Source organism: Hippopotamus amphibius, chromosome 8 (genome assembly GCF_030028045.1).
Source record: "Hippopotamus amphibius kiboko isolate mHipAmp2 chromosome 8, mHipAmp2.hap2, whole genome shotgun sequence".
In the NCBI taxonomy this organism is placed as follows: domain Eukaryota; kingdom Metazoa; phylum Chordata; class Mammalia; order Artiodactyla; family Hippopotamidae; genus Hippopotamus; species Hippopotamus amphibius.
Window position 1 is genome coordinate 25,234,793 of NC_080193.1, and position 23,256 is coordinate 25,258,048.

General features: G+C 43.7%; 1 protein-coding gene and 1 pseudogene across 1 annotated transcript in view; one reads left to right on the forward strand and one right to left on the reverse strand.

Annotated features, from left to right (window-relative positions):
* The window catches only part of LOC130858344 (AP-3 complex subunit sigma-1-like), a 139,167-nt pseudogene extending 133,931 nt beyond the window's left edge, over nucleotides 1-5,236 (forward strand).
* The window catches only part of TMEM132D (transmembrane protein 132D), an 807,498-nt gene extending 787,143 nt beyond the window's left edge, over nucleotides 1-20,355 (reverse strand). Inside the window, exon 1 of the mRNA XM_057747245.1 lies at nucleotides 20,241-20,355. Within this exon, the coding sequence (XP_057603228.1) occupies nucleotides 20,241-20,319 (79 nt within the window). The 5' untranslated portion in view covers nucleotides 20,320-20,355. The remainder of the gene's footprint in view (nucleotides 1-20,240) is intronic.
* Nucleotides 20,356-23,256: the final 2,901 nt, after the last annotated feature.

Consider the following 23,256-nt stretch of genomic DNA (forward strand, 5'->3'; position numbering starts at 1 on the left):
GATATATACCTGAAAAAAACAAAAACACTAATTCCAAAAGACATGCAGCCCAATGTTCACAGCAGCACTATTTACAACAGCCAAGATATGGAAGCAACCTAAGTGTCCATCAACAGATGAATGGATGAAGATGTATATAAATATATATGAATACTACTCAGCCATTAAAAAAAGAATGAAATTTTGACATTTGCAGCAACATGGATGGACTTAGAGGGCATTATGCTAAATGAAATGTCAGACAGAGAAAGACAAGTACCATATGATATCACTTATATGTGGAATCTTAAAAATGCAACAAACTAGTAAATATAACAAAAAAAATAGTAGACTCACATATACAGAAAACACACTAGTGGTGACGAGTGAAGAGGCAATACAGGGATAGGTAGAGTAGGAGGTACAAACTATTAGGTATAAAATAAGCTACAAGGATATATTGTATGACACGGCCAATATTTTGTAATAACTATAAATGGAGTATAACCTTCAAAAATTGAGAATCACTATACTGTACACCTTAACTCATATAATATTGTACAGCAACAGTACTTCAATAGGAAAATAGTTTATCAAGATTTATTGCATGAAAAAAATTGTAATTTAAATTTTAAAATTTAATTTAAAAAATTTCTTTAAAGAAGCCTGAATTCTAACTGGGGTAAGATGGTTCTTTGGGAAACCATCTTCTTGGTCTGCTGGCTTTCCGAATGAAGTCACTCTTCGTGGCCCCAACACCTCGTCTTCCTATTGTGCGGTCCTGTAGTGAGCAGTATGAGCTTGGACTTGGTAACATATGTGACAACCTAGAAGAATATGAAATGCATTGGGCTAAGTGAAATAAGTCTAACTCACAAGGTTACATACAGTATGACACCGTGTATATTCTGGAAAAAAGCAAAAGTTTAGGGACAGGAAACAGATCCGTGGTGGCCAAGGGATGGGGGTGGAGGGAGGGACCAGCTCTGATGGGGCAGGAGAAAACTTTGGGGAGGTGATGGAAATGTTCTCTATCTTGAGTGTGGCAGTGGTTACAAGACTATATACATCTGTCAAAATTCACAGAACTGTAGGAAAAGGTGAATTGTATGCCATGCAAATTTACCTCAATTAAACTGACCTCCCCTGCCCCGCCCCAAATACCTTCTCATGAGATTCCAGTGTGCAGCCAGTGTTCGAATCCCTGTTTACCTCTTCTCCGCATGGACAGATGCCTTCCCTTAATGGCCTTGCTTCATGGTCCTCAGCCTTGATTTCACATCAGAATCAATTGGGGGGATCTCTCAAAACCCCCAACTCCTGGATGTGACCCCAGGATATTCTGATTTCCTTGGGCAATGGAATGTTGGAAAGCTTGACACGTTATTCTAACATTTAACCCCGGCTGAGAACTACTATTCTAAAGGCAGTCATCTTCGAAGAGGATTGCTTCTCTCACTCCTGGGAGAAAACTTCTGAAACTAGGTACCCACTTCACATTTAAAAACTGATATCTAATATTTTTCATCAGAGTTTCAATAGTTGCTAAGGATAAAGTTTTCAGTGTACTGTACATCTTGACATTTAAAATGAAAATGTTACATCACTCTTTCAACTGCATCCATGGGAATATAAATAATAGAATGACTTGACACCCACCTTCATCCACTTATAAAATCGTTTAAAAATCTTCATTAACAATCGAAATGTTACATTGTTTCTTTCTCCTCTAAACTCACATTTCCATTCTGGTTCCTTTACAGAATTTTATCCTAATGTAATATACTTTTTAAATTGAAGTATAGTTGATTTAAAATTTTATGTTAGTTTCACATATACAGGAAGGTGATTCAGATATACATATAGATATTTAAGAACTGATATCTAATATTTTCATCAGAGTTTCAATAGTTGCTAAGGATAAAGTTTCCAGGGTGTTGTACATCTTGACATTTAAAATGAAACTGTTACATCACTTTCAACTGCATCCATGCGAATATAAATAATAGAATGATTTGACACCCACCTTCATCCACTTATAAAATCGTTTAAAAATCTTCATTAACAATCGAAATGTTACATTGTTTCTTTCTCCTCTAAACTCACATTTCCATTCTGGTTCCCTTACAGAATTTTATCCTAATATACCACTTTTTTTACATTGAAGTATAGTTGATTTACAATGTTGTGTTAGTTTCATGTATATAGGAAAGTGATTCAGACATATGTATACATATATATACGTGTGTGTGTATATATTTTTTCAGATTCTTTCCCCTTATAGGTTATTACAAAATATTGAGTATAATTTCCTGTGTCCTTGTTGTTTATTTTGTACACAGTAGTGTGTATCTGTTAATCCCAAACTCCTAATTTATCCCCCACCCCCTCCTTCCCCCTTGGTAACCATAAGTTTGTTTTCTATGTCTGTGGGTTTATTTCTGTGTTTTATATAAGTTGTTTAAATGATGCAACCAACAAGATATTAATCTCCAAAATATACAAAAGCTTATACAGCTCAATATCAAAAACAAACAAACAACCCAATCAAAAAAATGGGTGGAAGATCTAAATAGGCATTTCTCCAAAGAAGACATACAGATGGCCAAAAGGCACATGAAAAGATGCTCAACATCGCTAATTATCAGAGAAATGCAAATCAAAACCACAATGAGGTATCACCTCACACCAGTCAGAATGGCCATCATCAAAAAGTCTACAAATAACAAATGCTGGAGAGGCTGTGGAGAAAAGCGGGCCCTCCTACACTGTTGGTGGGAATGTAAGTTGGTGCAGCCACTATGGAGAACAGTATGGAGGTTCCTTAAAAAGCTAAAGATAGAGCTACTGTATGATCCTGCAATCCCACTCCTGGGCATATATCCAGAGAAAACCATAACCTGAAACGATACACGCACCCCAATGTTCACTGCAGCACTATTTACAATAGCCAGGACATAGAAGTATCCTAACATAATGAACTTTTAATCTTGAAAGTAATGTACCCATCATCCTATTATACTTTCCTACAACAAAAACATAGGCATGCCTACACTGAACTTAAACTTTTTCATTTCTTCTTACTGTAAGGCTCTCAGTATTCAAAAACTTCATCAAGTTGGCATTGTTACAACTATGATTATGACTCACCATAAATATATTACACATTTTGATAAATTTTTTTTTAAATAAAAAGTAATTCTCTTCTTGTAAATGGACCTCTTAATGAGCTATGGGGTGGAAGTGTTAGGCTGCTCTGATTAAATTTGTAATTAATCATTGTACTTGGGGGACTGTGAAGGTTTTAACACCTGGGAGAAATGAATCATAATAAGACACTAGATGGATGAGAGGTACCTTTCTATTGTAAAATCAAACAAGTTGTGTGTGTGAGAGAGAGAGAGAGACAGAGACAGAGAGACAGAAAGAGAGGGGGAAGAGAGAGAAGATGCATGGGGTGATTGTAAATTAATATCGAGAGATCAAGTTTAAGAGCAAATACATACAGAAGTTGAAGATTTGTAAATGCATTTCTTTTCAAATATCTCCACTTACATACCCCTCAGAAGGGCTTTGCATGACCCCTCCATCCATATATTCTAGTGTCAAGGCCACTGCTCCAAATAAATAAGTAAAAACAAAACAGTAAACAAAATCAAACAATTCCTGGAAATTAAAAGTAAATACTACCCAGCAGAGACTGTAAATTCACACATATCCAGGGCTCAGCAAAACGATATAAATGAGTGAAGCTCGGCAGATTCAAGAAATACAGGAATTCCCATCCATTTCCCCACATCTGATGGACACCCAAACCCAGGGCACCAGTTCTCTAGTAGTTCAAGTCCAGGGATAATGTAACTAGGAAAGAATAGAAGAGATATAATAAAAGGGACCCAGTGCAGAGCGTCTGGTGGTGACAGCAGCTGACCATCTTGGAACCACTGTTGACATGCAGAAGTATCAGGGCTGCTCACCACAGAAAAGAAGCAGGAAAATGCATGCTTTTATGAAAATCTCCTGATCTCAAGATAATGACAGGAGATTCACTGTGGAAGCCACAGAAAATGTATTTGCAGGCCACTTGTACCACCTGACACTGTCAATCAAAGGCTACACCCCTGACATCCAATTGCAGGAGGAAATCCGAAGGCTTTTAAAAAAGATATTCAATATCTTTAAGTTAACCTTAAAAATGCATTCCAATACACAGTAGATGCAGACAAATACTGTTTGATTCCACTTATACGAGGTACCTAGAATAGTCAAATTCATAGAATCAGAAACTGGGGGGGTGGGGTGGGGGATGGGGAGTTAGTGTTGAAAGGGGACAGAGTTTCAGTTTAGGAAGGTGAAAAATTCGGGAGATGAATGCTGGTGAGAGTTGCACAACAACGTGAATGTACTTAATGCCACTGACCTGTACAGTGAAATGTAGTTAAAATAGTATGTTTTTATATATGTGACTTTTACCACAATAAAAAACTACATTAAAAAAAGATACTCCGTATCTTGTAATAACATAATGGAAGAGAATGTAAAAGAAGAATATGGGGGGCGCGCGGGTGTGCTGGAGGGGGCGGGTGGGGAAAGATCGCCAGCGAGATCCTGAAGCGAGGCCCGCGCCCCCGCCCCGCCCCGCCCCCAGCTCCCACCCGGTCGGCGGGGCTCAGCCAACATCAAGGCGATCCTCCTGCTCTCGATCTTCCTGCTCTCCAAGTTCTAGCAGCCCTACCGTGAAGATACACAACAGCAAATCATCAGGGAGGCATTCCATTTGGTGTCTAAGAGAGATGAAAATGTTTGTAGTTTCCTAGAAGGAGGATTATTAATTGGAGGATCGGACAACAAACTGATTTATAGACATTATGTAACGTTATATTTTGTCTTCTGCGTGGATTCTTCAGAAAGTGAACTTGGCATTTTAGATCTAATTCAAGTATCTGTGGAAACATTAGACAAGCGTGTTGAAAACGTCTGTGAACTGGATTTAATTTTCCATGTAGACAAGGTTCACGATATTCTTGCAGAAATGGTGCTGGGGGGATTGGTATTGGAGACCAACATGAATGAGAGTGTTACACAAATTGATGCACAAAAGAAACTTGAGAAATCTGAGGCTGGCTTAGCAGGAGCTCCAGCCTGTGCTGTATCAGCTGTAAAGAATATGAATCTTCCTGAGATCCCAAGAAATATTAACATTGGTGACATCAGTATAAAAGTGCCAAACCTGCCCTCTTTTGCATTAAAAATTTAAAAAGGCCCCTCCGAGGTAAAATCCAGGGGGAAAAGTCATCTAAGTTTACCATGCAGTTGTTTACCATAAATAGAGGAGGAGAGTCTTAACTTTTGCTCTTGGATTAAGTCAAGGTACTGCAGAGAAGTTATGCAAAATCAGTATGAAAGTTCTCTTGCTCAGTGATTTTGAAGAAATTGAATAATAGTTCCAGTGTGATTTTTTTTCTTTATTTACTAAACTGCATTCCTATGGCCACCTAAGGCCTGCCTCTGTGTATGGGCTACAACAGTATTTTGAAAAGTGTTTGGGACATTTCTTTAAATTATGTACAACCCAAAATGCTGGTATTTTGTATGGATCACAAGTGCAGCATTCCTTAATTCCTTCTGTTATTTGTCAGAATTGTTATTTAAAGAAGGACGTGTACTGCATGAAAACATTATGACCTTTTTCTCTTAGTTTAAATAAACTCCAAGGTAACTGGAAAAAAAAAAGAATATGTATTTATAATGTATATATATGTAGATAGAAATATCGATAGATACGTATGTATAACTGAGTCACTTTGCTGTACACCTGAAACTAACACAACATTGTAAATCAACTATATTTCAATAAACATCTTTTTAAAAAAAGCATTTTTTCCCTCCTTATCTGTCGAAGGCATATAGCACCCTCTTGCTTTATTTGTTTTGGATCCTTTAGATTCACAAAGCCGCCTTTTAAATTCCAATCATAAAAGAATAGTAATAATGTCCTTCCGCTATCAAAGATCTCTTTACCACATCCAAAATAATTCCAGAAAAAAGATTTTAGAATAGCAAAAAGGTGGCATTTGGCCCAAATGTGCACTGCAAGCTTTGGTCCTTCCCAAAATGTAAATATTAGGTTATCTATAATACCGGAATATCTTGGAAACTGCTCTTCCACATTGTGTTAAGGTTACATTTATCTGAAGTACAGGCAAAACTCAATGTGTATTACCTAATTAAGAAAACCAAGCAGAACACTCCCTTTATGGGAACCAGATATGCAGAACTTAAAGGGAAAAGGCAGAACTCAGTGCTAAGCTGCTTTTACATTTCTGTGCATCCAAATCACTGTTTTCCCTGCTTTGGTTGACGCTGTTCCCTTGAAAATGTAAATAATATTATTTAAGCTGTTCTTTCTCCCTTTCAATAGAATTCTCAGTAGTTTCACTGATCTCACATTTCAAAATATTGAATGCTTGTAAAACAAGCAATTGTGTGTTTTGATGCTTGCTTTTAACCGCCCATAATGCAAATATTTATTCACAATGGTAATTTCCATCGTGCATAGTTTTTACATCTAATTAAGGACTCTGAAAAATTACAATCATTGAAAACAAAAGCGTACATTACATTTAAACAAACATTCAAAGGATAAAGTAATTTCTCCGAGAGGGGACAGTTCTATATTGGGAGTAGTCGTCTGGGCAAAAATACAAAATTCTCTGTAAGGTCAAATATGTGAAGATTTTCATATTAGGTTGGAAATGAAAATGACCCTAAGAGTGGAATACTAATGTTTTTATCAACCATCCAGCATCCATCTCCCCACTTTTGGTAAAAGTATTCTGCATTATTTTGCATAACCTCTTATTTTCGTATCAGGTGGTCTGGGTGGGTTCCTACTCCAGGCTCCAAAGGGGGAGCTTATCGGCTAAACTTGAGCCGCTAATCAGCCTGCACCTATCCCATCCTTCTGCACTCAGTGACTGATTCAGGAAGGCTCACAGATTGATGTGAGCCTCTAAGAGGCGGGTCCAGAACTTTGATGGAACTACTACGAAAAATGCTCCATTTACTTAATTTAGGGTGAAAAGGTGTAATTCTGAGCTGGGGAAGCATCTTGCTTAAATGAAAGACAGTGTGTGTTAGAACAGAACCAATACAGTTAAAGAGGAGCAAAGAGATTCTAGGTCCCTTTGGCATCACATTAGCACCTGGATCAAGCCTTGCCTGATGCCAGAACTGCACCCCAGAATTTCAGCTTTGTGAACCAGTACATTTCCTTTTTCTTTTTGGCGGAGACTAGTAATGTTTACCAAATATATACATGCTCCTCTACATTTCCCAGTCCTTCCTGCAGTTAGATGGAGGCTCTGTTTCTAATGCTGGTCAATGGGATGTGGGTGCAATGAAGCCATTTCCAAATCTGAACCTTAAATGCATCCCATGTAATCTCCTAGCCCTCTCATCCCGTACTGTCATGTGTCCAAAATGGCGTAACTACAAAGTCAAAGAGGGTCGACTAGACTCTAACCAAATAAGACAAAAACCGTTGTCAAATTAAGGCACAGAGACATGGGTATTGGTGTATTACATATGTAATATATATGCATATGTATAATGTATATATGCATGTAATATATATGTGATAAATCACATATTTTATATATATACACATACCTATCATATATATCACATCATAGCTTACCCATCATACCAACTCATCCTCACAAATGCATCCCTTAGGCAATTTTAGATTTTTGTTTTGTACCTGCAAACTAAATATGTCTAGTTATTCATCACTAGAAAGTATTTCCTTAAATAAATGAAACTCAGGCAGAATTCTTCTATCCAATCCATGGCTTCCTGAGGATTCTCTTACATTCTGCTTCTTATTCCAAAAAAAGGAGTCTCATAGCTGAAGACCCACCTTGATTTCTTCCTTCACAGCCTCTGTTAAAGGCTGACTGAGGACAGAAATCTAGAGGTCTTTGGGGTGATAAAATGGTACCTCCTCTTCACAGCCTCCAGTGCAAAGAAACCCAAGGAATACTTCCAAATCCTAGAAGACTGTCTAGAAAAATCTAAATCGAATCAGCCATTCACTGAGTACCTGTTCCCCAACACCATGACCAGGAATGTGAGAAACACACAATAAGTGTCCTTGTTTCCTTCCCACAGTCCTCCTGGGAAGAGAAAAGTAACACAGATGAGATATTTTAACAGGATTTTGGCAATGTCACTAAAATCAATTTTAACAAGATGAGGATTTCTTTGGATACCAAAAACTGGCACATTTCACACCAATTGCAGGTCTCTGCTGGTGCACCTTCCTGGACTGAAGAGGCCTGGAGTCCTGACAGCAAAGCAGGCAGGTATCTCTCAGATGCTCGGGTTCCAGACCCAGCTTGGGCGCCACCGAAAAGATGCATCCATTGAAAACCCAGAGGGAGGCAATGAGCAAGGTGAGGGAGGGGCTACACAAGATCAGTCCTTCTACAAACGGAGAGTAGAAGAGTGTTTGGTTCGGTCAGGTGGCCCGGAGGGAGTGTAGCACCAGATCCCATGAGCAGCTGCGAGGAAGGCAATGGTGATAGCGGGATGCTGGACTGGAACAGGGTTTCTGCCGGCTGCTGTTCCTCCCCAAGCCTGGGTCCCTGGTGCACACGGCACGTCTACACACCCCTCACACAATCCAGAAATTCCATCTCTGCTGCAGCAGATTCTGTTGTCAGCAACTGAGAACCCCAGCAGACACGGAACCAGCACAGACCATAGCAAAGATCTCTAGGGACTTCCCTGGCGGTCCAGCGGTTGAGACTCAGCACTTCCACTGCAGGGGGCATCAGCTCCATCCCTGGTTGGGGAACTAAGATCCCGCATGCTGCACAGCGAGACCCCAAGAAAGAAAAGATCTCTAAAGGGTTCTAAGGGGAAATCAAGGCTGTCATTCCTTCCTTTCTCCACTTAATCAAAGACTTTTCCATACCTGTATTCAGCTGCTTACCAGAGACAGGTAGGACTTCAGGTTTCAGGTCTCAGTCTCCCCCACTTTGAGGGCAGAGTTGATTTCATAATTATTGGCACATCCTCAGAGCCTATCTCACTTTGTTTAGAACTTGCCCTCAAAAAATAATTGTTGGATAAACACATCAAAGCCCTCGGTGCTCAGTACGAATGACAGTCCCTGTTGGAGACAAAATATGAGAACTAGGTCGATCGCGGGGCTGAACTTGAGTATTTTTTGCTGTATTTAGGCAGCGGGGGCCTTTCAAATTCTATCAACATCACAGAATCAAGGAATTCCAAGTTTAAGTGTCCACCTGTTTTTTTCATTCTGTTCTATAATGGTGATTCCAAAACAGCTCGTCCTGAAGGGACTTCATCTTCCCAGGTAACTAAATTGCATCCTTCCCATGCCATTCCTGAATGTATTTTCTTTTTCCCTCATAACCTTGAAGCCACAGTCTCTTTACCTCCATGTTATCTGTTGACTGAGGTCCTCTGCACACAGCATCCCCGGGAGCACCCACTGTAAGCAGCTCTACATCTTCCCCACTGGCCAGACTGTGTGACCTCACCTGCTCCAACCCCGCAGCCTTCAAGAGGCAAAGCATTGCAGGGTGCTGGACTGCACTTGGAGGAAAACAGCTTCGGGGCCTTAGAAGCCACATCCTCAATGTGACTCTCTCCGTGACACTTTTGAATACTTTTCAGGGCCACCAAGGCACTCAGCAAAGACTGAGGGGTACAGCAGACACCCACGAGCCATCGCCAAGAGCAGCAAGGTTCAATAGCAGATGCTCTCACGTATTGTTAACACCTGCACAAAAACGTGAGCTCTTCTGGAAAAGAACTTAGCAGCCAAAGCTCTACCTATACTCTTTGGCCCAGTAATTAAATAACTGTGACTCTGTCTAAGAAAGTAACTCAAAGCAAAAATTACACACAAAGATAATTATTTCCTCATAATAGCAGAAAACTATACATTATATAATTGTGCAGCAAAAGCTGAAAATTTTAAGCTATGGCACAGGCATCGAAAATATATCCCTGATACATTTTTAAAACATGAGGAAATGCTTATATAAACATATGAACTGAAAAAAGTCAAAAACCAATTATGTGTCCCAGAGACGGTGTGAACACAACTGTTTTAAAAATTCATAGAAAAACAACTAGAACGAAAGACCTCAAACTGTTGAGGCAGTCATCTTTGGGTAGTGAGATTATTTATTTTTACCTCTCCCTCATGTCAGGATTACTTTGAAGTAGCTTACAAAAAATAAACGCACTGAGACAGAAGAAGTAGGCAAGGAAACAGACAAGAGAGACAGAATAAGGAAAACAAAATAAAGCCAAGGATGAAGCTGAGTCACAAGATGTGTCTCTTAAATTCCCAGACTTATAAATAGCAAAGTTGGCTCCAAGACTCCTAGGACACTTGGAAATTCACTTAGAAAATTCACGGTGTTCATAGGATAAAGTGTAAACTATTTCTCAGGATAAACACAGCTTTTTTTTTTTTCCTGGTACTAAGGCTTAAGAAGTATTTCTTAGAAAAGGAACTTGAGAAAGAGACAGTTTTAATAGATCAAGTCCTTAAATATCCCTCCACTCAGTCTTTGCACATGGCCCTCTCAAGCTCTTGGCTGCTGTACTTCCCCAGCTGGCATTTACGGCCCCAAGTTTAGCGGGTAGCACTATCCACTTATCTCAAGTGTTGGATTGTTCTAACCTCAGATCTTTCCCAGAGCAATTCTGCCACACAGCATCTTGGCTCTCCTCCTGTGTACCTGCTCCTCTCAGGAAAGAGCGTCTCGTATATTGTCACAGGCAGCCTCTGATACAAACATACACCTGGGAGAGGCTGGGATGGGGTCCTGGTACGAGAGCCCGCAGACCACGCTCAAGGTTGACAGCAGCCATCGGCCACCATCAGCCGAGGTTCACTGCCACCCAGGTGTGTTTGTCCAACGTGTTGACAAGGGTGCTGGAGTGAATGCAAACTCGGTCCCCAGCCTCAGACAGCAAGAAATGCACATCTTCCTTTTTACAGGATGGAACTTCGTTTCTGTTTGGATTTCCCATTTCACCCAGTAGCCAAACAATGCCCCCCACCTCCAATTATCACAGGGACCATGTGTAAGTTCTGAAAGATTCAAAGCGCCCACAACAACCAGGAGGGTTCACTTCAACTACAGGCTCTGTCATTGGCCCAAATGGCACTCGGTCTCCTGTGGTCAGTCCATGCAGACCACAGCGATGCTTCCACCACCATCTTGACCGCAAAGCCTCCTCCGGGTTTACTGAGCTTCCTTCTGCCAAGTCTGCACCAGCTTCCTGGACTGATCTGGAAAATATCCTGCCACTCCCAGCACCTCCCTGGAGCACACAGTGCAGTCACCGCACACAAACATTCCTTCTGCCTCCTCCTCCAGCAATTTACAGCAGGTTCTCTTCATCTATGAATCTCCAAATATATTGGGGAAATCGAACATATATTGCTGTATTTCATCCTTGGAGCGAAGTGCCAAAGAGCATCTCAAAAGCACTCTGGGCTCTGAGCTAACCTCTAAATCCTCCTCCCCGCTCCCCCAGTAAAAAAAATATTTACTGAGGTGAGGAAGGAGAGAGGCACCAAGGAAACGTATGCCTGTGAACATATGTTTTTCCAAATCTTTTGTCTTTTGTTGGAAATCGTCAGGAACCTGGCTTTTCTGTCCTGTGCTTTCTGCTATAGTGAGAGGCTGTGGCTGCCGTGTTTTACCTGCTAAAGGGATGAGACTTAGAGGGTGACAAGGTCTCAGAGCGGGCCAAGCATTGGTGACATCAACATCTTTTTTTTTTAAGAACTTTTATTGAAATACAACTGACATACAATAAACTGCATATATTTAAAGTGTACAATTTGATATTTTTTTCTTAGTAGTAACATATGTATGGCAATCCCAATCTCCCAATTCATCCCCCCCAACACCCACCCCTGCCACTTGGTGTCCATATATTTGTTCTCTACATCTGTGTCTCTATTTCTGCCTTGCAAACCAGTTGATTTGTAACATTTTTCTATATTCTGCATATATGCATTAATATATATTTGTTTTTCTCTTTCTGACTTACTTCACTCTGTAAGTCTCTAAGTCCACCCATGTCTCTACAAATGTCCCAATTTCATTCCTTTTTACAGCTGAGTAATATTCCATTGTATATATGTACCGCATCTTCTTTATCCATTCATCTGTTGATGGACTCAACACCAGTTTTGATATCAAAACCTTTTCCTGCCACAATGCCCTAAGAGATTGTGTCCAGAACCTTGAGAACCTCAACAGTTGTATTATAACTTAAGTATCATCCCCACATACCAACATGGCTTTCCTGACCGAACACATAAACAGAAAAACAACAAAAATGAAATCTGACTGCCACCTCCTTTACTCAGTGAGCCTGCTCAGTGATTCTCCCATAAACATAAGAAGTTATTGTTTTTTACATGAGGAAAATAACTAATGTCACTAAGGGCTAAAAACTCTTTGTGACTGCCTGTCTTTTCAGATGTATATCTGAGTCTCATTTCTAGGCTTTAGTTCAGAGAAAGAGAGAGAGAGAAGCTTTTATTCCCTTCCAACTCTTTCAAACGTATTTTTGAACCTCCTTTACTGCTATTCTGTTGTGACAATATGTACTTAATCTCTTTCTGAATGCAGGTCACAAATCTGTTTCCTTTAAGTTCAAGGGCCTTCCTCTCTTATAGATTCTTAATTTCTGGAACTTGACGGGACAGACATATCTGGTGATACGTCTGTATAGAAGGGACTCTTTGAACCCTCTTACACTGTTGGTGGGAATGTAAGTTGGTGCAGCCACTATGAAAAACTGTGGAGGCGCCTCAGAAAACTAAAAATAGAATTACCATATGATCCAGCAATCCCACTCCTGGGCATATACCCAGATGAAACTCTAATTCAAAAAGACACATGCACCCCTATGTTCACAGCAGCACTATTTACAACAGCCAAGACATAGAAACAGCCTAAATGTCCATCAACAGATGAATGGATAAAGAAGATGTGGTACATATATACAATGGAATATTACTCAGCCATAAAAAAAGGATGAAATAATGCCATTTACAGCAATATGGATGCAACCAGAGATTATCATACTAAGTGAAGTCAGACAGAGAAAGACAAATACCATATGAGATCACTTACATGTGGAATCTAAAATATGACACAAATGAACCATCTGTGAAACAGAATCACAGACAGAGAGAACAGGCTTGTAGCTGCCAAGGGGGAGAGGTAGGGGAGGGTTAGGACCTTGGGGTTAGCAGATAACAACTACTATATATAAAACAGATAAACAACAAGTCCCCACTACCGTATAGCACAGGGAACTATAGTCAATATCCTGTGATAAATCATAATGGAAAAGAATATTAAAAAAAGAATGTCTACACGTATACAACTGAGTCACTTTGCTGTACAGCAGAGATTGGCACAACATTGTAAATCAACTATACCTCAATTAAAAAAAAATCAGCACTCTGACACAAAATTTTTTAATAAATAAAATTTAAAAAGAAGCCAAATTTTGAAAAAATTTAAAGAGTTGACAAAAAATAATTTAAAAAATAAATAAAAGGGACCCTTAACACTGATTTTTAAGAGAAGACGATCATGTCTTCAGGCTGTTGGGTGCTCCTCTTAATTCGTCCTAGATTTTTTTTTAAAGCAGATTTTTAAAAGTAAGTGACAAAAGTGATATAGAAATATCCTGAGTCTTTGATCTCATGTCACGACAAATCCATGCTGGTTTCCTGTGATCACCACTCGCTTCTGCTCAAACCTTCACAATATTCTCCCTATAATTCATTCAAGCTTGTTGTCTGGCATCAAAAGTCAAACTCATCAATCCATATGTTCACAGAACCCAACATTCTCCTTCTGGAAACAGGAAAAATACTTGTCTGCCCTCATGCTACATGCTTCTTCCTCATTCTTTACTAAAGATCTCCCCAGACTTTTAGTCCTGGAGGAAAAGAGGCCTTGTCAGTCTCCCCTCCCCCATGAATGATGGGACACTGGGATGCAGGGAGCAAAGCCGAAGACTCTTCAGCATCCTGCCCTAGGAGACAACCACACAATTTCACATCATCAGATCCCCTCCTCCACCTTTGTGACAGCTGTGGGATTAAAATATATGTTTTAGTCCCTTGCAGGTATCATGCCTGATTGCTGTTGGAGAAATGAAGGCTGAGAAAGTTAAAAAACAGGATATTCACTTCTTCATTCCTTCAACAAATAATAAGCCACATCCAAGGCTTTGGAGCTGAAACTCCACGGAAACCTCTCTGCACTCAACCTTCAGCAAGTCCAGCATCACTTGTAATTTTTGCCTGACAAATGGATTCGTTTTTAGTTATTATACAAAATCACGAGCAGAATGCAAAACAGTTAATGGTGAGAGCTACAGCACCAGAATTCAGACTGTGCCACTTTAGTTGTAAGAGCTTGGACAAGTTACTTAACCTCTCTGAGTGTCCATTTCTGCATCTATAAAATGGGGCGAATAAAATCTACCCCACTGGGTTTATCTGCAAATTCACAAAAACCATTTTCCGCAATCATTCAGAGCAGTGCCTGGCATACAATAATTACTTTAAAATTCGCTGTTATTATTATCAACCAAAGTATTTCCTGCAGTACTTTGAATTACTGCGGGGAATAGCATCAAATCATTTTACTGTTGTGCAAAGTTTCTTTTAGCAACAGTCTACAGTCTCAAGGATCCCTAAAACTTATTGAGCCCTTGCAGTGTCCAAAGTACTAAATTAAGTACTGGAGAGAAATCAAAGAGAAAAAATACACAGATATTGCCTCCAGAGGTACTTAAAATTTAGGAGATGAGACAGAAAATGGTTTTAGAATGTGCCACCCCTGTAGAAAGTTGAAAAGTACCCCACCACCACCACCAAAAGATACCCTTGTCCAAATCCCTTGAACCTGTGAATGTCACCTTATTTGGGGGAAAAAAGGGAGAGGAGTCTTTGCGGGTGTGATTAAGATAAGATGGGAGGGCTTCCCTGGTAGCACAGTAGTTAAGAATCCACCTGCCAGTGCAGGGGACACGGGCTCGAGCCCAGGTCCGGGAGGATCCCACATGCCACGGAGCAACTAAACCTGTGGGTCACAACTACCAAGCCTGTGCTCTAGAGCCCGAGAGCCACAACTACTGAGCCCATAAGCCACAACTACTGAAGCCCCCGCACCTAGAGCCCATGCTCCACAACAAGAAAAACCACCGCAATGAGAAGCCCAAGCACCGCAATGAAGAGTAGCCCCTGCTCTCCACAACTACAGAAAGCCCGTGCGCAGCAATGAAGACCCAATGGAGCCAACAGATAAAAATAAATTTATTAAAAAAAAGATAAGATAGGAGATGATCTGGATTGCTCCGCTGGTGCCTAAATCCAGCCACATGAATCCTTACATAAGAGGGAGGCGACAGGAGGTTTTAGAGGCAAGAAAAAGGAGGTATGAGGACGGACCCTAGAGAGATGGGAAGACACTACCTTGAAGACTGCAAGGATGCTGCCCTAAGGTAAGGACCACAGGCAACCACCAGGAGCTGGCACGATTCTCCCCCAAGAGCCCCCTGCTGACACCTTGATTTTGGCCCAGGGACACTGATTTTGGACTCCTGGCCTCCAGGACTATGTGAGAGTGAAGTTCTGTTGCTTTAAGTTTGAGGTAATGTGTTAAGGTAGCCGCAGGAAATTTACAGACCCTCTGATTAAAATCCCTCCGCACCCTCCCTCCCGTCCTCAACACCGCCTGTGAAGGGGCGACTACAGAATTCATCGCCCAACTGCACCCTTCTGAGAGTGAAAGAGGCTGCCATCACTAACCTCACCAGGACAACACGGTGAACTAGGACATGCCACAGACACCTCCACACCATACCTGACCGCTGCCTGTCCCTAGTTCAGTGTGGCCACTTCCCAACCTGTCCCTTCACGCAGTACCACAGGCGCCACTGCTCTCTCTGTCCAGCGACACGGGCCCTCTGGAGTCCGCGTACGTGTCTGCACCCTCCCGCTCACATACCCCCCACCCCCTGCCTCGTTAGCACCAACCCATCCCTCAGACGCTCTCGGAAGTCCAACGCCAACATACATTTTTATGTAATTAACATCTTTCGCTATCTCCTCTATAAACTGCCAGTTCCGGTAAGGCAGTAACCGTATCTGTATGGGTTCCTGTCACTACTGTACTCCTATGGCCAGCACGGTGTGGGGTATACAATTGGTGCTCCAAAAGCAGTTATTGTGATAAAATAAGGATAAGGAAGGGGAGGGGACCAAGAAAACTAGGAGAGGAAAGGAAAAGGGAACTGAACACGGAACGGGGGAGGGGGTGGCTTGAGCTCATGACTTTAAATCCCAGACGGTTTGTGCACTTTACAAGCTAGAGGAATGACTGGTGGTGAACTATCTTGATCGAAGGAGACTGTAGTACCTTCCTAACTAACCCTGTGTCCTCAGAACACTGGCAAATAGTTCCTGCAGAGTTTTGCACTCTCTGAAAGCCTGTGGCCTTTAATATTTGTTGAAGTATCAAATTTTATGGATGTATGGATAGACGGATGGATGGACACATGCATGGAAGCATGCATGGATGCATGGAAGGATGGATAAATGGATGCATGGATGGATGGATGGATGCATGGATGGATGGATTGATGGATGGATACATAGATGGGTGGATAATGACTGGTTGAATAAATGAGTGAATGAATAAATGGATAGATGAATTTAAAATGTAGGACAGTATAAGCTTATGCAATAGGGTATTTTTGGAGTTTTTGTTTTGTTTTTCAGTTTCTCTTGGCTTTCAGAGTTGAACTAAATTAAACAGATCTTAATACTGAGAATTCTAACCTTCTATGCATATAAGTATATTTTTTTATAAAATCATATTTAGAACTTAACTTTCTAAACTCAAGAAAAATGAAACTTTATGGTGTCCCCATTTCCTAGCCTTTTAATTTTGACAGTGTTTAAATATAAGCAATAAAGTCTAGTCTGTCTCTGTCCATGTCTCTCTCTCTCTCTCACACACACACACACACACACACACACACACTCACACACCCCAACGTGGATACTTCTTCCTCACCTGAGAGCCTGGACAAGGTGTCGCTGTAAACCCAAGCTCCTTCTGCTCCAGGGCTGTGGGAGGATATTTCCCAAGTAAGAGGTGATGCTCAGCCACCCTGATGCTTCACTTCTGATCAAAGAGGGAAGCGATCAAGGCGGAAACACTCTGCGGGAAGGTGCCCTCACAAAGCCACTGCCCAGGAGGCTGGCTGCACTCCATCGCTGGATGCAGGCAGAGCACGTGGCCAGCACAGCCAGGAGATGGGGGCCCATCACCAGCAGCAGCTCCTCTCCCAGGATCCCAGGCCTCTGAGTGTCTGCTTCTCACCGGCATTTGCAAGAGAACATAAATCTGGGGGATGCACGTCAGGGTCATGACAAGCAGCCTACATGGTGCAACCTTCCTGACTTTGTACTGAAAACCCACCTGGCTCTTTGCTCCTCCCTCGCCTCATTAATTTGTCTTTGGGCCCCTTTACTTTCCATTCCCTGCCTCTTCCCACAAAGTGAATAGTAACATATTAAAACACATCTGCAAGGGACTTCCCCGGCAGGCCAATGGAGAAGACTCAGCTCTCCCAATGTAGGGGGCACCAAGTTCAACCCCTGGTTGGGGAACTAGATCCCAACGTGCCTGCCACAGCTAGGAGTCCGCATACCGCAACTAAGGAGTCCGCATACTACAACTAAGGAGTCTGCGTGCAGCGACTAAGACCTGGCGCAGCCTAAATCAATATTTAAATAAAACGTCTGCAAGCTGGCACAGCTGTAATCTGCATCAAGTTCCCAAGGAAGACTAGACCCTAAACATAAGACACAAGCTCTCTGACAACTTGATATAAGGCCATTCTCCAGGAAAAGTTACCACCTGAAAACCGTGCTGGTAAAACTTTTTGTTTCATAGTATAGTTCCCAAGTCCCAAGGGATAGAAATGCAAGCAATGAAATTTTATTTTTATTTGATTTTCAAAAGATCTATGAGGCTGTTCTGCGACCAGTCACTTCTTGCTCATAAAATTTAAACATATGTGAAGTTCAAAGACATTAGCCTGCTATGAAAATGTGCACATCTGTTCCTCCAAGGCTTCATCGTTGGAAAGAACTAAGGCAATACACGAAAAACAATAATGTCCTGAAGCATATATTTAATATTCAGTAATAATCTCCATCTTCCCATCAGACCCACACAAATTAGGCACTTTGGATGGTGTGTGTCTATGAATATGTTTCCTTCCAATGAAAATCCTCTTAAATATAATCCATCTTGGATTTCAAGCCAGTTTAGCACTTTCAGGTGGTCAGAGGATCTGAGAGGGGAAAGTGATTTGAACATATTAGAAAAAGAACTGAACAGTCCCTGTGTTTAGAAATCATGTCTGCACCAGGAAATTTTCTACAGCGGGATGGGTTTAGAGCTGTTAAACTCGAAGTATGCCAGAGGCTGGGCTTATAGCATCTTGCCACAAGCCGAGACCTCCACATCAGAGTTCCTCATTTTAAGGACATTTTCAGTGTCTCCACTTGGAAAAGTTCAGAACCATCAGGGGAAATACAGTTCTCTTCAACCCTGCTCAGCTGAACAAAGAAATCAGTAACAGAACTATGTATGTACCTAACCCAGGAAACACAATCGTTAGGTCATATTTACAAAGCTATTCTGTGCGTTTCTTAATAAAATCTTGTTATTGCAGCATAAAAACAGGAGTCTATTCCTATTATCAAACCAAGTGACAACCAATAAAAAATGTGCCTCGTAGCAGCAGGCAAGTCTCCTGGGCTGTTGTTGCTGTGGATGTGGGTTTTTTTAACCTCACGTCTGCCTGGGTTGGATTCACTGAATTCATCAACCTTTTCTTTTCTTCCGTTTCTTGTGCACATCACAAATCCCCGAGGCGCTGGTCCTCAGAATTGTTCTAACTCATAATTAGGAGACATGAGCCCATCACCACCACACTTGAAAAGAGAGCCAAGCACGGAGGACGCAGGTCACCCTCTTCCTAAATCACAGCAGCACAAAAGCTGCCTATTGTCAGATCCAAAGCAATGTAAGCTCAGTGATGCCGGAAGAGCTCAGAGAACAGAAAATTCCTGTAATTAAAAGGCTCTGTGCATGATAATTGGCTTTGAAGTTTCTGAGAGAGATCTTATCTCGAAAATCTCAGGAAAGAATCTGTTTACAGGGATTTGGGGACGCACATGGGAAACTGCTAAGATACTCCACTTTGCTCCTAATACATTTCTCTGTAGGAAAGAGGCTCTTGTGGGAACCACACACAAATAGAGACCTGATAAGTAAGAAGAAAGAATTGCTGGTCCTTTCCACAACCCCCTGTGTGAATCAAATAATTTCCCTTCAAGGAACTCGTGTCCTGAGCTTCCAAGCTTGCTGTGCCAATGACAGACAGGGATGCCGACAGAAGGGGAGCCAAGCAGATGGGGAATCCCTGCTCTTCTCACAGCTGCAAGTCAGGGGCTCTGCTGGGATAACGCAAGTGACAAGAATGCTTTAAGCTCCGCGTCCAACACGCACGGATGCTGCCACCGGACCAACAGCCACAGAAGGCAAACGGAGAGAAGCCTGCCCCCAAAACCTCTCTTAGAGAAACTCAAGGCCACCTCTCCGGAGCTAGCCCCACGCATGCCTGAGGCATAGCAGCCCTCAACGGCATTCTCATACAGAGGTGTGCTCTGGAATGATTTCCTCACCAGTCCGTGCCAGCAGGAAAATTCAAGTCCAAATGCCTGAACCTTTCCAGGAGGTCATTTCAAGCTCTTCCTTTGACATCTTGCTCAGCCCTCCCAGTGCCCACCTCTCCTTTCAAGGTCTCCACGGCCCCCTCCCCGAGTCGAAAACGCTGTCGGGTGGACGGGACTCTTTTTCCTTCCCTGGCTCTCTCTCAGGGCCTCCCGCCCAAGTCTTCCGGGGAGGCACCTGCTGCAAAGGGACCGCGGAGGACCTTGGCCGCCGCACGCGCGCGTGCACACGCACGAACGCACACCCCCACCCACTTTCCCGGCCACCCCCATCCACGCACACCCTCCCACACACTCGCTCTCAGCAAAGTTCGTCCCGGGGCCCCAGGTGGCGGCGGCGTCCCCTCACCTTTGGAGAAGAGGGCGGCCAGGCTGATGAGCACGGGGGACCAATGGTGCCACAGCGTCCCCATCGCAGAACCGCACATCTCGGAGACCCGGAGCACAGATCTTCGGCTCCCCAGCGCCGTCTGGGCGATGAAGACACGGTCGCCAAGCCCCCGGAGGGCCGGAGAGGGGCAGGACGGCAAGGGAGCGCCGGGCTAGGGGTGCGAACGGCCGCGGCCCCCTGCGTCCTCCTCCCGCCAGTCCATGGCCGGCCGGGAGGCGACACCGCGCGCCGCTCCGGAGTTGCTCTCCCGAGTCCAACGCGCGCGCAGGCAAACCCCACCTCCCTTTCACCCCCACTAGGATATTTTTATTTTCATCCACGCGGATTTGTTCCTTTCCCTTTACCCAGCGAGGACTGGCCCCCAGCTGGCCCCCAAAGGGCGGCTCCGGGAGCGCGGGGACGCGGGGCGGGCGGCTCCGGGTGGGCTAGCGGGCGACGGCGGAGTGGCGGGGCTGCAGCGCCCGGGGCGCGGGCGGAGGCGGCGCGGGGACCCCCGGCCGGGCGGCGCGGCGCGCGGAGCGGCTCGGAGCGCCCGGGCGCACGGCCCCCATCCCGCCCCACCTCGCCCCGGGGCGCGCGCCGGCGCCCAAAGTTTGGCGGGGCGCAGCCGCTCCCCGCGCCGCCCGCCCCGGCCCCGGCTCCAGCCCCGGCTCCGGCTCGCGGGGCCCTAGGCGCGCGGCGCGCACCGCCGGCTCCGAGGACGTGGGGCTGCCCCCGGCGCCGGGGGGATGCGCGCTAACCTCGCGCGGAGGAGGACCCGCGGGCCCGGGGACCTCGCCGCCCGCGCGCCGGCCGCGCTCCGCCGAGACTGCATCCAGCACGGACGCGAGCGCCACGGTGCCCCGTGCGGACTCCGGGTCTGCCTTAAAAATTTGTCTTTTAAAAAAAAAAAAGCCCCACCCTTTCGGAGTGACAGCCGTGAGCCCCAATCCACACAGTCAGTCCCACCTCCCCGGGTCTGCCCGTCACCCACCCTCCCGGCCACCCCTCCCTGCGCGCGCAAGAGGGAGGGGGGCGGCTGGGAGGCAGGTGAGGACCCGGCAGGCTTCACCAGCTCGGAGGAGGCGGGAGGGAGCTGTCCCCTCTCCCAACAGGTGTCAGGAAGTCCATTTGCCTTCTCTTGCTCTTCATACCTCAAGCTAAGGGCAAGTCCTGCAGCCTGAGGGGTTTTAAGGCTTTCCGCCTGCCAGTGAACACAAAGATATCTGCAGAGGGGCCCTCACCCCCGCGTCAGGTTTTCCCCAACAATCTCTGGGTAGGAGGACCTCGGACGGGCCATCCTGAGGGTCCCCCCCGGCCCCAATCCTGGAATCACCAAGTCAGTGATCCTAAAAGAATCCCATCTTGACTCCCTGCTGGCCCATTTGGAAGTGGGAATGGATCCGTTAAGGGCCCACGTGGCCTTGAAAAGATAAAAGCCAAGTTCTTCATTTATCCTTCCAGAATCCCTAATTAAGACACCCCGGAAACCAAGGTCACAAAGCATCAGTGTGTGATTTTAGCCCAAGGACTTCTCCATGTGAGCCTTTGAATTAACCAGATCAGAAGTCAGAGCGAGGGGAAGCTTTCTGAATATTTAAAGAGTATTGTAAATCAACAACAACCAAATCAAATGAGGTGAATTCACCTCAGTAGGTAAAAAGGGGTCTTTGTCATCCTGCCAAGGGAGCCACGGTTGTTTTAGTCTATATGCCATTGGTTGCAAAACATACCAACGCTTTCAGAGTGTTAGCTTTCAGAGTTTCAAAAGATTGTCTGTCTAGGTTTCACTCCTGATGGTGATAGGTGCTTCTACTTTATGTTTAATTTTCTGAATATCTTTCTGTTTTTCTTTCCTTTATTTCCTAAACTTTCTGCCTTTTCTCTTTGTATCTCTCTCCTATAAAAATTCTAAAGAGTTAATGCAGTGCACTTTAAATATATGCAGTTTATTGTATGTCGATTATAGCTCCATAAAAGCCCTTAAAAAATAAAAACATTTCACTCAGCTTAGGGAAAAAAAGAAGAGTTAATGAAGCAAAGAACCTAAAAGATTATGCGTTTCAGTGCTTCTGAAACTTGAATAAATATCAGCATCACCTGGGAGGTTGACCGCCCCGCCACCCCCACCCCCAGAGCCTCTGATTCATCAGGTCTAGGTGGTACTCAAGAATCTGCATTCCTGGGACTTCCCTGATGGCACAGTGGTTAAGACTCTGCCTGCCAATGCAGGGAACAGGGGTTCAATCCCTGGTCCAGGAAGATCCCACATGCCTCAGAACAACTAAGCCTGCAAGCCACAACTACTGAACCTGTGCTCTAGAGCCTGTGAGCCACAACTATTGAGCCCACATGCCACAACTATGGAAGCCCTCACACCTAGAGCCTGTGCTCTGCAACAACAGAAGCCACCATAGTGAGAAGCCCACACAACAGAGTAGCCCCTGCTCGCCACAACTAGAGAATACACGAGCACAGCAACGAAGACCCAACGCAGTCAATAAATAAATCAATTTATTTTTTTAACAAATCTGCATTCCTAACAATTGCCAAGGGATGCTGATGCTGCCCGTCCAAGGACCACTGCTCTAGTCCACTATCCCCTCCACCTCAACAATGAGGAAACTGAGGTTTAGTCCCGGGCACACCTTCACCTGGCCTCAGCGTCAGAGCCAGTAAACTGCACAAAATGCCAACTCCAGCTTGCCAGAGTCAGTTTCAATGTGAGACAAAGTCTATTTTTAAAACATCTTTCCCATTTATTGACTAGGAACTAATGATCCCTATTCTTCATTAAAAACAATCATTTTATGTATCCTAAATCAAATTGAGATATTCTTTTCCAAAATTGCAAACACCAGATATCTTTTTTGCAGGGGAGAGGGGTTATGTCACTGCAAAAGATTTTCTCTAGCTGCATCCTCAGGACAAAAGGTGTCTGACAGATTCCATGTTAAATGATTTGCCCGTTATACACAGTTGGCTCACAAAGTTT